Below are 15,727 nucleotides of genomic sequence, written 5' to 3'. Positions count from 1 at the left end.
ACGCTGGTCGGGACCGGGGAGCTCCTGCAACCATCCTGAGAACGGTGCCTTCTCGATGGACTGTCCTGTCTGCTTAATTAGCTTTAACTTCATGTTTCCCAGGAGACTAAAGATACTTATAATTAGCATGGGAGTGGGGGGGAAACCATGGGAAAACCACTATCTTGCTAATATCCACAAGTATCCACTTGACTTATGTGACCCTTTGGAATGGGTTTGTTTGATAAAGTATATATTCCCCCAGAACACTTGGCACTCACCCAACAAACCAGTGTCAAGCATTTCCTGAGAGTTAAGGACTTCTTGTTTTCTAAATCATCTTACTAAGAAACACAGACACCTAATTGTTCCTTCCAAGTTGCTCCTGGTAGAAGATTTCCCCCCAGACTAACAAATGCAGTATGATTTTCTACAGTTGAAGTAGCTTCAGACCCCCAGTTCCATGGTTTTGGTGCTTGCACGCTCACCCTGCATGCAATACACTGGGAATTGTTTAGGTTGAGTGTTTCATTTGGCGCTATATTGAAGGAACATTTTCAAGGCGTTTTTCAAATGATTGCTAAACAGATTCAGTGGAGCAGCCACGTTATGAGGTGTGGGGCGGGGGACACCCTGAATGTGGTACCTTAATGTTTCAAACAGGGTGCTGGGAATTGGGACGTCAGAGTTAAATTCTCAGCTTACAGAAGTCACCATTTTATTGTGTCTTGCCTTCTCCTCGAGGAGTCTGGGACTCATAAAATAATGTCATTTATTCAAATAGTTTTCTAACAGAGTAATATCCCTTTATTAGTAGCTCTTAGGAAGAGCAGTCTGCTCTTTGAGATGAATATGTAACGGCTAAAAGTATGTGCTTAGGAAATGGAGTCCTGTCCCAGAGCAGGAATCATGAGAGTCTGACTAAAAGGTAACCATGTCTTTGGTATTGAAGGCATAATTATCTTGATTCTCTTGACTCCAGGCCAGAAGCGAGGCTGTCAGAAGTCTCAGAGGGAAGTCTCTTCAGGTTTACACCGAGGGTACATTATTGCCAGATAGAGTGTCTGTTCAGAAGGACTCAAAGCAGTTTCACATCTGCTATCTCAATTGGATTCCTTACTCTGCGATGGAAGAGGGGGGAGATAATAGTTCCATCTCACAAATGCAGAGACGAAAGCACGGCATTCCCCGCCAACCCCCCCACCCCACCCCACCATTCGCCATTATTCTCCCAAGTTTGCATGTTAGAGAGTAGCAGAATAATATTGAAAGTGCCAGGTAGTTTATATGTTCTTTCGGTTTTCTTAAAGATCAAAAGAGTCCAGGAGCCTTTAAAAGGTTTCACAAGGTGGCCTACAGCAGCCCTTTTCCCATTTAGAGCACTGGGGTATTACAAAAGAAGGGCTTTAATTGAGCAATCTAGTTTGGAAGAAAACCCACATTTTAATGGTCGGAGAGCAAGAGGGTGGGGGTGAGGGGGAATTTCAAACAAAGACACTATTTAAAAAGCCTAAAACTGTCTTCTCAAAGGCTTGAAATAATTTGTTGGGAAACTTCAGACCCTTTACTTTTTCCTCCCCTCCCTAAATAAAAACCAGATTTGTTAAGAGGAAAAAAGATCCAGTATTGTTAATTGTATTTCAGAAAGTGCCAGAGAGGGAAATATCCCTGTAGTTTTAAACACTGTCCCAAGAGGGAAGTGGGCAAATACCCTGCTTCACATAAGCAGTCTCTATGTACCATAAATAAACCTTTAAAGAATGAATTCCAGACAGTTTTGTTTAGTGCAGGATAAACTAAGAAAGGAAAGGACATGGCCCAGGGACTAGCTTGTGATCTGAGACCTTATGGCATATGGACAGGTATTTCTTCTTTCAACTCTATAAAGTTTCTGGAAGACTTCAGCGGTTTTTGTCTGGCGGAAGTAGGAATAGACAGTTTCCTATTTTTATTAGGAACTTATGAGCACAGATTGCTTTCTCCAGAATCCATTTTATAACAGGAAACTGTCTGCTACTTGAGTAAATAAGCATCAACTTTGTATACTACTGTATTTGATTAGTCATTCAGTTACTACAAGAAAAAGCCCTGTTTGGCTCCTCTACTTTGACCTCTACTTTGACTCACCCGAACAGCCTGAAGGTGGCTGAGTAATTCATACCAGTGTGCCATATCTCAGCTTTTTCAAATGTGGGAGGCCCCAAAGCACTACCAGGTAAAGATCATTTTTACTGAAAGGCCAGAAAACTTCCTTGGTTCAGACAAAGCACGTTAGCCTCTCAGAAAGGGGATAGTGTCTCTCATGAGGGCTTTGACAACTTAGTAGAGGTTTCAAAGTCTTTGGGTTATGGGTGGTTCTTCTTCTTCAGTGTTTGGTTGCAATGAGAAAGTTGGGGTACAAAGCTTTTTGCCATATGCCTTTGCTTTGATCTCATTTCCTCTTTTCTGAGAAGAAAGTAATGCTCAGAGTTGTATTGACAAAACAAACTGCTGAACTGATGTCAGTACCTGGCTTTCCTAGCATATCTGTTTATTGTGGGCCTGAGCAAAGCAGTTGAGGCTTCGGGGCCTCAGTTTCTGTGTCAGTGAAGTGGGGAAAACAGTACCTGCTCACTTCATCGTCACTCACCACGTGCATGGGCGAGACACGCAAGAATGAATAGCAGAACCTTTTTCAGGAGAAGTAAAATAATCCTCTTTTCTGGTCTCCATGCTTTCTGCCTGTTAGGTAGTTGTGGTTGTGAAAATGAGTGTGTTCAAGTCTACGATCTACTAATAACTAGCTACAGGAGTTTAGGCCACCCACTTAACGTTTCTTTGGCTTTATTTATTTAAAGAAACGAGAGTGTTAGGCTGAATTAACTTGAGGATGCTCTTAATCTCTGAAATGTTTTGTCCTGAAATTCAGTAGGAGGTTGCGAGTGACTCTTCCCAAGGCACCAAACGCAGTAGCCTTCTTTCTGTCCTCGTCTTTGTCGGATCCTCTGCCATATTTGATATTGCTGACCTCCCTGTTCTTGGCGTTGTCCTTGCTGGTTCTCCTGTTACTCTTCTGTTTGTCTCTTCTCTTCTCCTAACCCATATGTTTATTGAAAAGGGCCATTTTTCTCCTCTGTGAACTGAGCTGTCTGGTCATATCACTTGTCCATTTTAAAAATCATTTTATTGGTCTTTTAGCTCCTCTTATTTTAGAAGCTCTTTATAGAAGTTTTGTCTTTGTTATAAGTCACAAGTATTTTTTCTTTGGTTTTTCATTTGTCTTTTTTACTTTGCTTTTGGTGTGCGTATGTTTTTTAAAAATCATACAGAAGCTTCTTATTTTATGTTGTCAAACTTATCAGTCTTTCGCCTTTTGAATCTGAATTTTGGGTCACAAAAAAGTTTTCCCACTCTGGTTTTAGACAGTTTCGTCTAGGTTTTCTTCAATTATATAACTTCATTTCAATTAAACATGCTCTTGTTCCAGAAGAATTTAAAGCAGACTCTGAAAATACATGCTAAAGGATTAAAAAATAAGTGAGAAAATAAAATAGAAAGTCCAGTAAATTGCATTTATATTAAATTATTTTAATATAAAGGCATTTCAGTTCAGTGGAGAATATATAGATGTTTTAATAAATGGTATTGGACTAATTAGATAGCCATATGGAAAAATATAAAATTAAATTTATTATTCACACTCTGTATAAGAATAAATTCCAAGTAGATTAGAGATTTACTGACATTATTAGCATGGAAAAGTGTTTTTACATTGAAAAAAAGAAGAGTATTTGGCATGCTCTCTAAAATCTGAAGTGTCCATCATGTTAAATAAAAATATAATTGGAAAACAGACCATATCCAAAAATTGTTAATTGGAAAATAGACCATATCCAAAAATTGTTAACTGGCTTATAGCAGACCCAAACCAGCTGAGAACTACAAGAAAAGCTAGATTGAAAAAAGCCCAAAAGTCTGTTTGAAGGTATTGGAAAGTTACCAAGAGAGCCAGTACTTGAGGGGCCACGATTTATGAGACGAAGGAAACTCGATAAGGTGAGCCCAGCATTTACTCTGGTTTTATTTTTGAAACAATTCTAATTTGTAAGTGGTATAAGGAGAAAGGTAAATAAGTCAAGCAGAAAGCAGCTGCCCAAAGTCAGAGAATCCGAGGAAAGCTTCGGGCAGTCTCACAGGGCTGGCCAAGCAAAAGTGAGACTCCATTGCTATTGAGAGAGCTGGTAATTGAGGGGCTCAGATCTTTATTTATTTATTTTTTTAATTGGAGTATAGTTTATTTACAATGTTGTGTTAGTTTCACACGTACAGCAAAGTGATTCAGTTATACATATATTCTTTTCCATTATAGGTTATTACAGGATATTGAATATAATTCCCTGTGCTATACAGTAGAACCTTGTTGTTTATCTGTTTTGTATCTGCTAATCCCAAACTCCTAATTTATCCTCCCCCGACCCCCCCTTTCCCCTTTGGTAACTACAAGTTTGTTTTCTATGTCTTTGAGTCTGTTTCTGTTTTGTAAGTAAGTTCATTTGTATCATATTTTAGATTCCACGTATAAGTGATATTATATGATATTTGTCTTTTTCTGACTTATTTCACTTAGTATGATAATCTCTAGGTCCATCCATGTTGCTGCAAATGGCATTGTTTCATTTTTTTTTAAATAGCTGAGTAGTATTCCATTTGTGTGTGTGTGTGTGTGTGTGTGTGTGTGTACACACCACATCTTCTTTATCCATTCATCTGTCGATGGACATTTAGGTTGCTTCCATGTCTTGGCTATTGTAAATAGTGCCGCTGTGAACATTGGGGTGCATGTATCCTTTCGAAATAGTCTTCTCTGGATATATGCCCAGGAGTGGGATTGCTGGATCATATGGCAACTCTATTTTTAGTTATTTAAGGAATCTCCGTACTGTTTTCCGTAGTGGCTGCATGTATTTACATTGCCACCAACAGTGTAGGAGGGTTCCCTTTTTTCCATACCCTCTGTAGCATTTTTTATTATTTGTAGACTTTTTAATGATTGCCATTCTGACTGGTGTGAGGTGGTACCTCATTGTAGTTTCGATTTGCATTTCTCTAGTAATTAGGGATGTTGAGCATCTTTCCATGTGCATTTTGGCCATCTGCATGTCTTCTTTGGAGAAATGTCTATTTAGGCCTTCTGCCCTTTTTCTGATTGGGTTGTTTGTTTTTTTGTTATTGAGTTATATGAGCTGTTTGTATATTTTGGAAATTAAGACCTTGCTGGTCTCACTGTTTGCAAATATTTTCTCCCAGTCCGTAGGTTGTCTTTTCGTTTTGTTGATGGTTTCCTTTGCTGTGTAAAAGCTTATAAGTTTGATTAGGTCCCATTTGTTTATTTTTGCTTTGATTTCTTTTGCCTTGGGAGAGTGACTTAAGAAAACATTGCTACGATTTACGTCAGAAAATGTTTTGCCTGTGTTCTCTTCTAGGAGTTTTATGGTGTCATGTCTTATATTTAAGTCTTTAAGCCATTTTGAGTTTATTTTTATGCATGGTGTGAGGGAATGTTCTCACTTCATTGATTTACATGCAGCTGTCCAGCTTTCCCAACACTACTTGCCAAAGAGACTGTCTTTTTTCCACTGTATATTCTTGCCTCCTTTGTCGAAGATTAATTGACCGTAGGTGTAGAGGGGCTCATATCTTACAGAGAAGGGACAGGCAGAACAGAAACCCCAATAGTCTGAGCTGTTTTGTTTCTTGAAGCAGATGCCAATTTCTAAGTAGTCTGAGAGAAGCCAAGCAAAAAGTAGCAGCCAAGAGGCTAACTAAATAGATCTTTTAGCAGTTTTATGGTGCTGGGGAGATTACAAGGGGAGGAATGGAATTGGTTTTCAGTTGAGACTGCTGAAGGACTATACCAAACCTTATAAAGATGGAAAGAGACCAAGCTTATCTTTACAAAGACTGAAAGCCAGCCTTGAAAACACTGATTGGATTAATAAGCCTCTTTAACTGCCTGCCAGAAACTAAAGACTCATTTAAAATCTATAAGTTTTTATACAGAGTGTAGCATTCAATCACAGATTACCAGGCCTATCAAGAGAAAAAACAGATGCTAGAAACAGACACTAGAAACACAGAAACCAGATGTTGACATTATCAGATACAGAATTTAAAATAAGTGTAAATGTGTTCAAGAAGTTTACCAGAAAACTATAATTTATATTTTGAACATAATCAGATAATAAAGGAATATTACAGACTAGAATTTTTTCACAAACATAGAAGAAAGAAATTTGGACAAACTGTTACCAAATCAAATATAGCAATGTATAAGAAGGAAAATACAGTTGACCCTTGAACAACATGGGGTTTGAACTACATGGGTCCACTTATATACTGATTTTTTTTTTTTCAGTAAATACAGCACTACATGATCATGGTTGGTCAAATCTGTGGGTGTGGAACTGTGGATATGGAGGGCTGACTGTAAAGTTACATGAGAATTTTTGACTGTACAGGGGATTGGCACTCCTAACCCTCACGTTGTTCAAGGGCCAACAGTATATCATAAGCAAATCAGGTTTATTCCAGGGTTGTAAGTTTACTTTACATTTCCAAATAAATCATGTCATTCACTACATCAGCAGAATGAAAGAATTAAAAAATATGATTATCTCAATAGTTGCACAGAAGTCTTTTGACAAAATTCAGCATCCATTTATGATAAGAACTCAGGAAACAAAAAAATAGAAAGGAACTGCCTTAATCTGATTAAGTGTGTCCATAAAAAAGCTACCCCAAATATCATACACAGTGATGATCTGTTGAAAGCAGGGAAGGATGGCCATTATCACCACTTCTTTTCACTGTTATGCTGGAGATCCTAGCCAGTGCAATAAATACAAGGTATAAAGACTGGATAGGAAAATGAAAACTTTATTATTTGCAGAGAACATGATTACCTAGAAAATCTAAAAGGATATACAGCTAAGTTATTAGAATAAATAAGTAAATTTAACAGGGTCACTGAAGACATTGTACAAAAATCAGTTGTATTTCTATATGTCAGAGAAAAGGAAAATTTGAAGGATGTCTTTACAACACCATTAAGAAAACATCAAATACAATATCATCTATTGCTGTGTAACGAATCATGCCAAAACTTAGTAGTTTAAAACAACCATTTTTTTTGTTCACAAATCTGTGGGTCAGCAATTTAGACTGGACTTAGCTGGATGCTGTTTCAGCTGGACTTACTTGTGGTTATTGACGTGGCTGCAGTCACCTGCCAGTCAGCAGAGACCAAAGGGTATATAAGGTGACCTTACAACCGTGTCAGTCGCTTGTTGTTGGCTGTCAATAGACCCCCTTCCACGTGGTCTCTCGTCTTCAAGGAAGCTAGTCTCAGCCTCTTCACATGGTGGAAACATCAAAAAGGGCGGAGCAGAAGCTCCAAGATCTCTTGAGGCCAAAGCTCAGAGGTTGCACATGTTACTTCTGCTGCACTTTGTTGTTTGAAGCAAGTTATAAGGTCAGTGCAGATTCAGGTGAAGGGGAAATAGACTCTGCTAATGACAGAAGATGCAAAGAATTTGTGGCCATTTTTACTGTACCACAGATACCTAGGAATAAATCCAACAAAGTGTGTACCAGACCTCTGCACAGAAAGCAATTAAATATTACTGAGAGAAATTTTAAAAGGCCTAAACAAGTAAAGGGGTGCACCATGTTAATACATTGGAAGATTCAATATTATAAAGTTGCCATTTCTCCTTAAATTGATCTATAGATTCAATAGAGTCTTGATGAAAATTCTAGCAATTTTTTTGGTGGCAGATTGACAGGCTGATTCTAAAATTTATTTGGAGATGAAAAGTGCAAAGAGTAACCAAGGTAGTCCTGAAGAAAAAGAACAAAGTTGGCGAGCTTACACTAACAGACTTCAAAATTATTATAAAACTATAGTAATTAAGACAGTGTGGTATTGGCAGAAGGCAGGGCAAAATGAAACACAAAGGAGAATCCAAAAACAGACACATATAAGTACATTCACTTGACTTATGACAAAGTTACACTGTACTACAATAAGGGGAAGGATGGCCTTTCAATAAATATTATTCAGTCGCTTAGATACCCATGTGGGAAAAATGCTTCTTGATCTGTGCTTTAGAACATATATAATAATCACGTTCAGGTAGATTGTAGATTTAAATGTGAAGAACAGAACAATAAAAATTCTATAAGTAAACGTATGGGAATATCTTTATGACCTTAGTGTAGGTGATTTCTTAACTATGACATAGAAAGTTCTTTCCATAAAGGGAAAGATTGTTAAGTTGGATTTCATTAAAACTAAGAATGTCTGCTATCAAAAAACACCCACGAGTGATAAGACAAGTCACATAATGGGAGAAGATACTTGCAGTATATTCATGAAACAGAAGACTGTGTACAGAATGTATAAGAAAAACTCCTACAAAACTATAAGGAAACACAGACAATCCACTATGAAAATGAGCAAAAGACTCAAGTAGGAACTTAACAAAAAAGTATGTCCACGAGGCTGATGTGTGTATTATCAGGTGCTTAATCTCATCCTTCAACAAGAAGATGGAAATTAAAACCACACTGAGTTACCATTACACACCCATTAGAATATTTGTTTTTTAAAAAGCTATCTTCGGGACTTCCGTAGTGGCGCAGTGGTTAAGAATCCGCCTGCCAGTTCAGGGGACACAGGTTCGATCCCTGGTCCGGGAAGATCCCACATGCCGTGGAGCAACTAAGCCCGTGCGCCACAACTACTGAGCCTGCGCTCTGGAGCCCGCGAGCCGCAACTACTGAACCCACGTGCCACAACTACTGAAGCCCGCGCGCCTAGAGCCCATGCTCCACAACGAGAGAAGCCACCGCGATGAGAAGCCCGTGCACTGCAACAAAGAGTAGCCCCCACTCGCCGCAACTAGAGAAAGCCCGCACGCAGCAATGAAGACCCAACACAGCCAAAAATAAATAAATAAATAAATAAATTAATTTCTGAAAAGCTATCTTTACCAAGTGTTGGTGAGGATGTAGCATAATGGGAAATTTCATAGACTGCTGCAGGGAGAGTAAGCCAGTTCAGCTGCCTTGGAAAACTGCTTGGCAGCATAGGCTATAAGGTTGAACATGTACGTTCTTTATGGCCCAGCAGTTCCACTTCCAGGTAGATAATTCAAGAAAAATGCATACAAGTGTGCCCCAAAAGACATGTCCAAGAATGTTCATAGCAGCATTATACATAATAGCAAAAAAATGGAAACAGCACAACTGTTCATCAACAGCAGTGGTTAAATAGTTTTATTCATATGTTGGAATACTGTGTAGCACTGACAGCTGTGTTTAAACTTCAGCTGTGTGCAACAACCTAGTGACTCTCACAGACTTAGCGTTGATGTCAGAAGCCACATACAACCAAGTCCATACTGATGATTGCATTTAGATAAAATTCAAAGCAGGAAAAACTCAGCTGTGGTGCTGGAAGTCAAGATACTGGTTACCACAGGCTTCCCTGGTGGCACAGTGGTTAAGGATCCACCTGCCAATGCAGGGGACACGGGTTTGAGCCCTGGTCCGGGAGGATCCCACATGCCGCGGAGCTACTGAGCCTGCACTCTAGAGCCCGCGAGCCACAACTACTGAACCCACGTGCCACAACTACTGAAGCCTGCCCACCTAGAGCCTGTGCCCCGCAACGAGAGTAGCCAACGCGATGAGAAGCCCGCGCACCGCAACGAAGAGTAGCCCCCGCTCACCGCAACTAGAGAAAGCCCGCGCGCAGCAACGAAGACCCAGTGCAGACCAAAAAAAAAAAAAAAAAGAAAAGATATAAATAAATAAATAAATGTATTTTTTTAAAAACAAGCATACTGGTTACCTTAGGGGAAGAGGGGGTCTTGATGGGAGGTCCACAAAGAGGGGGTGATGGTATGGTGCTTCCAAGTTGGGGATAATAACCGACCTTCTGGTCTGCGTGGTGGTTACATGGTTGTGTTTACTTTGAGAAAAATCACTGAACCATACATTTGATTAGTACACCTTTACGTATGTGTGGTATGCTTCAGTCAAAAAGTAGAACATGAGGGCCTCCCTGGTGGCGCAGTGGTTGAGAGTCCGCCTGCCGATGCAGGGGATACGGGTTCGTGCCCCGGTCTGGGAGGATCCCATATGCCGCGGAGCGGCTGGGCCCGTGAGCCATGGCCTCTGGGCCTGCGCGTCCAGAGCCTGTGCTCCACAACGGGAGAGGCCACAACAGTGAGAGGCCCGCATACCGCAAAAAGAAAAAAAAAAAAAAAAAAAAGTAGAACATGACAAACATACAGATCCAAAACAGACCAGAAAGAATTATGCTGTGAAGCTAATAGTGTTTATTTCTATGTGATATATGTTACTTTGAGTGATATATCTATATATTTTTATATATATTCCTAATATTTTACTTTTATAATTACAGGGGAAAACCCTTATTTATTAATATCATAACCTTGACTCTCATTGGAAAGTTGACATGACTTGTAGCTTTCGTGGAATTCAGAATTACAGTACCCTGGAAGGCCAGACCATCATATGGCTAAAGCATATTGTTGCCTTTCTCCCCTAACTAGGCCCTAAAAAGCACCTTGGGATTTCCATTGATTCGGTTTGAAGATGCTGTGATTAATCTGGATCCATTCACTCGGGTACATCCCTATGAGACCAAGGAATTCATCATCAATGATATCCTCAAACATTTCCAGGAGGTGAGCTTTGGAGCAGTACTTAGTGGCTGGAGCATAAGCAGAATGATTGTTTTAGTTGTTTGGGAATTCTGGTTACTGAGATGTCACTATTGACAACCCAGATGAACATTTCAGCTCTGATTGTTGTGTTATGGGTCACATCACAGCCCATGAAGTCCACGCACATCATGAAAATCTTGAAACAGTGCATCTGATTTATGAATGGATAATCTTGTCTCTCAGAACTGGTCTCAGGGGCTTCCACTAGATCAGTCACAATCTTAAGGGTTTAATTGAGGCTTTAATGACAACACAAAAGACTGTGAATGTGAACCCTGTTTGCCAGGCATGGGCCTACTTTCAGCGACTGCATCAGTGTTCTTAGAGCCTATGAAATCTTGCCCTAGAGCTGAACTTAAAAAGTTTTTATCAAGTTGGATATTTTCCATTTTGTATTTATTATCCAGACTGCAAAGACCAAAATCTAAAGCCAAGACGTACTCTTCGATGACTAGAAGGGTCAAGATCATATCAAATTTATTTGCTGTCAGAGTTAAAGTGTATCCTATGCGTGTTCCCTTCTCTCCTTCCTCCCTCCTATCTCCCCCCTTTCTTTCTTTGCTTCCTTCCTTGACCTCCCTCACCGGTGATATTTCCACTGCACTGTGAGGAGAGTGAGATAGCAGATATCCCTGGACCGTGGAGTCAGGCAGCGGGGGCACACAGGAAGTGGGGGGTTGCTGGGTAGATCTGAACGTGCCCACTCTATGCACCACCAGCTCGGCAGACTCTGAGGGGGCTCCAAGTCTGCTCCCTCCCTCACTTTCCTTTTAAAACTCACCCCGCTGCTGGCTAATTCCCTATTTGTAGAGCGATGGAAAGGAGAGTGTGCTATATATACTAATAAGTATTTGTGAAGAGTCTTACCTGTTTCATAGCTTTTTTTTCTTCTTCTGAATGGCTTCGAAGAGTATAAGAGTACTGAGAGTATTGGGAGAGGTTTAGGGCAGAGCTCACGAAGGGCAGGAGCTCACAGTTGATGAGAATTAAAGGGTGATTGTTGGTGTTGGTGGGAATGGAGGACAAGAGAGATTTCTAACCTTTTTGCTTGGGATGCTCGATCTGCCAATATAAACAGGCGCTGGTTTTCTTCTTCTTTCCCTGCTCTGTTTGACAGGAACTCCTCAGCCAGGCAGCTCGAATCCTGGGATCGGTGGACTTCCTTGGCAATCCCATGGGGCTTTTGAATGATGTTTCTGAAGGGGTGACTGGACTGATAAAGTATGGAAATGTTGGGGGCCTTATCAGAAACGTTACACACGGAGTATCAAACTCTGCTGCCAAGGTAAGGAAATAGAGGTGGAATTCCATTGTAAGTAGCCTCAGGAGTCCTCTACATTACCTTAACTTCTTTTAGAGTTCATAGGTTGTGAGAAGGTACATACATGGCCTTGGCTTCATCACCCATGTGCCCTGCCTTTCCCGCACCTCCAGTAACCCGGCCCCAGTCCATCAGGTGCTCCTCTGCAGTCTCTCACCTTCCTCCTCTCCGTTCCCACTGCCTTCAGCCAGGCTCTGGTTGTCTCTTCCCTCACCCACTGCCATAGCCTCCTGACTCCACCGCAGCTCTCACAATGCCGCCAGAATGAACTCGCTTTATAAAACATAGAACTTGATTGTGCCATTCTCCCGCCTAAAATCCACCCGTTATTACCCACAGCTCACAGGATAAAGTCCAAACTGTGGTGCGGCCTTCTAGAGCGAAGCACCCCTCTAAGTCATCTGAGTCCGGCAGCGGAAAGACAGCAGTGTAATTCTGCTGTGCCTTGCTGTGTAGCTGGCTTTTTTGTTCATTGGCCTCCTGTTTGGTGGACATCTTGTTATTCCGTAGTTTAATTTTTGGCAGGAGCCGATTTTACGTGTGAAGCCGGAAACAGGTGAACGTAGTTGAAGGGGGGTTGCTATTTGATAACATGCAAAAGGCGTCTAAAGACTCTGCTTTCCTCCCCTTCCTGTCAGCTCGACAGAGTTTCCTTCTAGAGACTGACCTTTTCACTAATGAACCAGCATCGGGAGAGCGCCTGTGCTCCCCGCTTGTCTACCATAGAGCATTGTTGTAGCAGAGTCACAGGTGCACTAGTGCTGTGGCCACTGGGATGGTGGCTTCACCGTAGAGAGCCTTTCAGGTACCACGTAGGAATTTATCTTGATGAGCAGGTAAGGAGGTCGAGTTGAACGGCAACATTCCTGTGTCGCATAGCATTCTTGGTAATAATGTGTGAACGTTGGGGATTGATTCCTGTTTTCCAAACTCTTTTCTAGAGCTGCTGGTTCTTTAGTCAGATCAGGTTTTTCAATACAGGCAGATCTCGTTTGCTTGTGCTGCACAGATAGTGGGTGTTTTACAACTTGAAGGTCTGTGGCGACCCCACGTGTCCAGCACGTCTGTCGGCGCCATTTTTCCAGCAGCATCTGCTCGCTTCATGTCTCCGTGTCCCGTTTTGGTAATTCTTGAAATATTTCAAACTTCTTCATTATGATTATATTTGTTATGGTGATCTGTGATCGGTGATCTTTGATGTTATATTGCAAAAAGATTATGATTCGCTGAAGACTCAGATGGTGGTTAGCATTTTTTAGTAATAAGGTATTTTTAAATTAAGATGTATGCATTATTTTTTTAGACATAATGCTGTCGTGCACTTAACGACAGCGTAGTGTAAACTTAACGTTGTCTTCACTGGGAAACCAAAAAATTTGTGTGACTCACTTTATTGCAATATTCGCTTGATTGTGGTGATCTGGAACGGAACCCACAATCTCTCCGAGGTATGCCTTTGCTGGACTTACATTAAACCAGAACAAAATGTGCTGTTTGGCTTGTGGTTCAAAATAGGCAACACTCTTTAACTTTTAGAGAAAGGGTGAAAGGTAGAGAGGCAAGAGACTTGCCATTTCTAAATCATGGTTTGGAAATGGACTCCGGGTCATAGTCTGAATGAGTGTGCACATTTCTGCCTTGAATCATTGCCTATGCTGCTCTTGGACCTTCACCCCTGACAGCAACATAAAAGTGGCACAGATTCCTCAATGTTCTTTTGCTACTAAACTTGATATAAACAGATGCAGTTAAAATATTTACCTGTATACACCTGTAATTTATATAATATTGTACATCAGCTATACTTCAATAAAAAAATTTAGTTGTAAATGCTCAGTTTAAAGATTTTACTTACTTTTTTAAAACTCTAATTAGGGGCTTCCCTGGTGGCGCAGTGACTGAGAGTCCTTCTGCTGATGCAGGGGACGCTGGTTTGTGCCCCGGTCCGGGAGGATCCCACATGCCACGGAGCGGCTGGGCCCGTGAGCCATGGCCGCTGAGCCTGCGCATCCGGAGCCTGTGCTCCGCAACAGGAGAGGCCACAACAGTGAGAGGCCCGCGTACCGCAAAAAAAAAAAAAAAAAAAAAAAAACTCTAATTAACATAGGACAGTCTCTTTGGTTTTATAATTCCTTTCTTTATTTTTGTACCCCTGGGCTTTGTTTTCATTTGAAAAAAAAAAAAAAGGCACTTATGGTTTATTGAAAGGCCTTCCTCAGCCTGGAATATGCCCTGACTTTATAGCTTACTATGAGAATAAAGTGAGATATGACCTTATGAAAACTTTGTAAACATGAACTGAACAAGAGAAATGGGTTTTCACTTTGACTCTTAGGTTTACATCAATGTAAAATGTACAGACTTTAGCCACCAGGAAACCATTAATGCCTTGAAATGAAAGCCAGTATATTGTAGTCTACAGAAAAGGAGGGTCTCAGGCTCGGAGAGTGGGAGATTCACACTCCGTGTGGGCCGGTTGGGCTGTTAGGACCCTCTAGCTACCCTTGTGGATGAGAATGAAGACATCGGGAACTTAACTTGCCTGTGAGCTCTACACAGGTGAGACCTTCTGTGGGTTTCTCCAGAGTTTCTCTGCAACATCCCGGTGAAAAGGGTTGGCGCTTTCTTTATTCTCGCTCATTCGGGGACATCTCATTCATCATCTTCTTCTGTTTCCCCTGGAAAACTGTTTTTGAACCTTGAGGGTCAGTATGAGAATATAACGTAAGCAGAAAGAAAGGGCAGCATACTCCTTACCTCCACCCTCACTCCCTAATCCATATGAAGGCCTGGGTGGCAGTGATCTTCTGTCTTGCTGGATATCATGCTTTATCTTGTTGTTGGATTTGCATAAGGGTACTGTTTTCCAGGACCCAAGGCCTCTTGAGTGGGAACCCTACTCCCCGTGTGGTCGGCATCCTTCTTCATGCTTTTTCTTGCCTTTAGTGAGCTAATCAGTATTGGCGTCACAGACTGCTACTCAGAGGAATTGCTATGTAATTTATTTTGATACCAGGAATGCTGGGTGTGTTCTAACAATTAGTCCATATATCTATCACGAGAAAGCAAAGAGACTTAAAATTACCACTTCATTTTGGAAATGGTAGCTTCAAAAGCCAGGTCTATCAGCTAAATGCCCATTCAGGTCATCTTTGATTCTGCACGTATGCAGTTTGGCCAAAGATCTCCATTTTCTTGTAGTTTTGTGGGTTGAAATCAGACCTTTAATGTTGCTTTGGGGGAATGTTTTGTTTGCTTTTCTGTGTACACAAGAAGAGTTTAAGGAAGTGCAAATGACCACAGTAATCAACTGTTGGCCTGTGGGAAGTATCCCTTTAAAGAGTGCCTGAGGGCTTCCCTGGTGGCGCAGTGGTTGGGAGTCCGCCTGCCGATGCAGGGGACACGGGTTTGTGCCCTGGTCCGGGAAGATCCCATGTGCCGCGGAGCAGCTGGGCCCATGAGCCATGGCCGCTGGGCCTGCGCATCCGGAGCTTGTGCTCTGCAACGGGAGAGGCCACAACAGTGAGAGGCCCGCGTACCGCAAAAAAAAAAAAAAGAAGAGTGCCTGAGTTTCAGTGGTTAAAGAACGGGGTCAGACAAGACAGAACTGCACCTCGCCGAGCCCCAGCCA

At 41.4% G+C, this 15,727-nt stretch overlaps 1 protein-coding gene across 4 annotated transcripts in view; it reads left to right on the top strand.

Moving 5' to 3' along the window:
• The window catches only part of VPS13D (vacuolar protein sorting 13 homolog D), a 246,601-nt gene that overhangs the window by 143,754 nt on the left and 87,120 nt on the right, over positions 1 to 15,727 (top strand). For all 4 annotated transcript variants that reach the window (XM_081226396.1, XM_081226395.1, XM_081226398.1 and 1 more), the window contains 2 exons: positions 10,602 to 10,736; positions 11,893 to 12,060. In XM_081226396.1, the coding sequence (XP_081082522.1) occupies positions 10,602 to 10,736; positions 11,893 to 12,060 (303 nt within the window). The remainder of the gene's footprint in view (positions 1 to 10,601; positions 10,737 to 11,892; positions 12,061 to 15,727) is intronic.

The sequence above is a fragment of the Mesoplodon bidens genome, assembly GCF_964165515.1.
Source record: "Mesoplodon bidens genome assembly, chromosome: 2".
In the NCBI taxonomy this organism is placed as follows: Eukaryota; Metazoa; Chordata; class Mammalia; order Artiodactyla; family Ziphiidae; genus Mesoplodon; species Mesoplodon bidens.
This window is presented reverse-complemented; position numbering and strand designations above follow the sequence as displayed.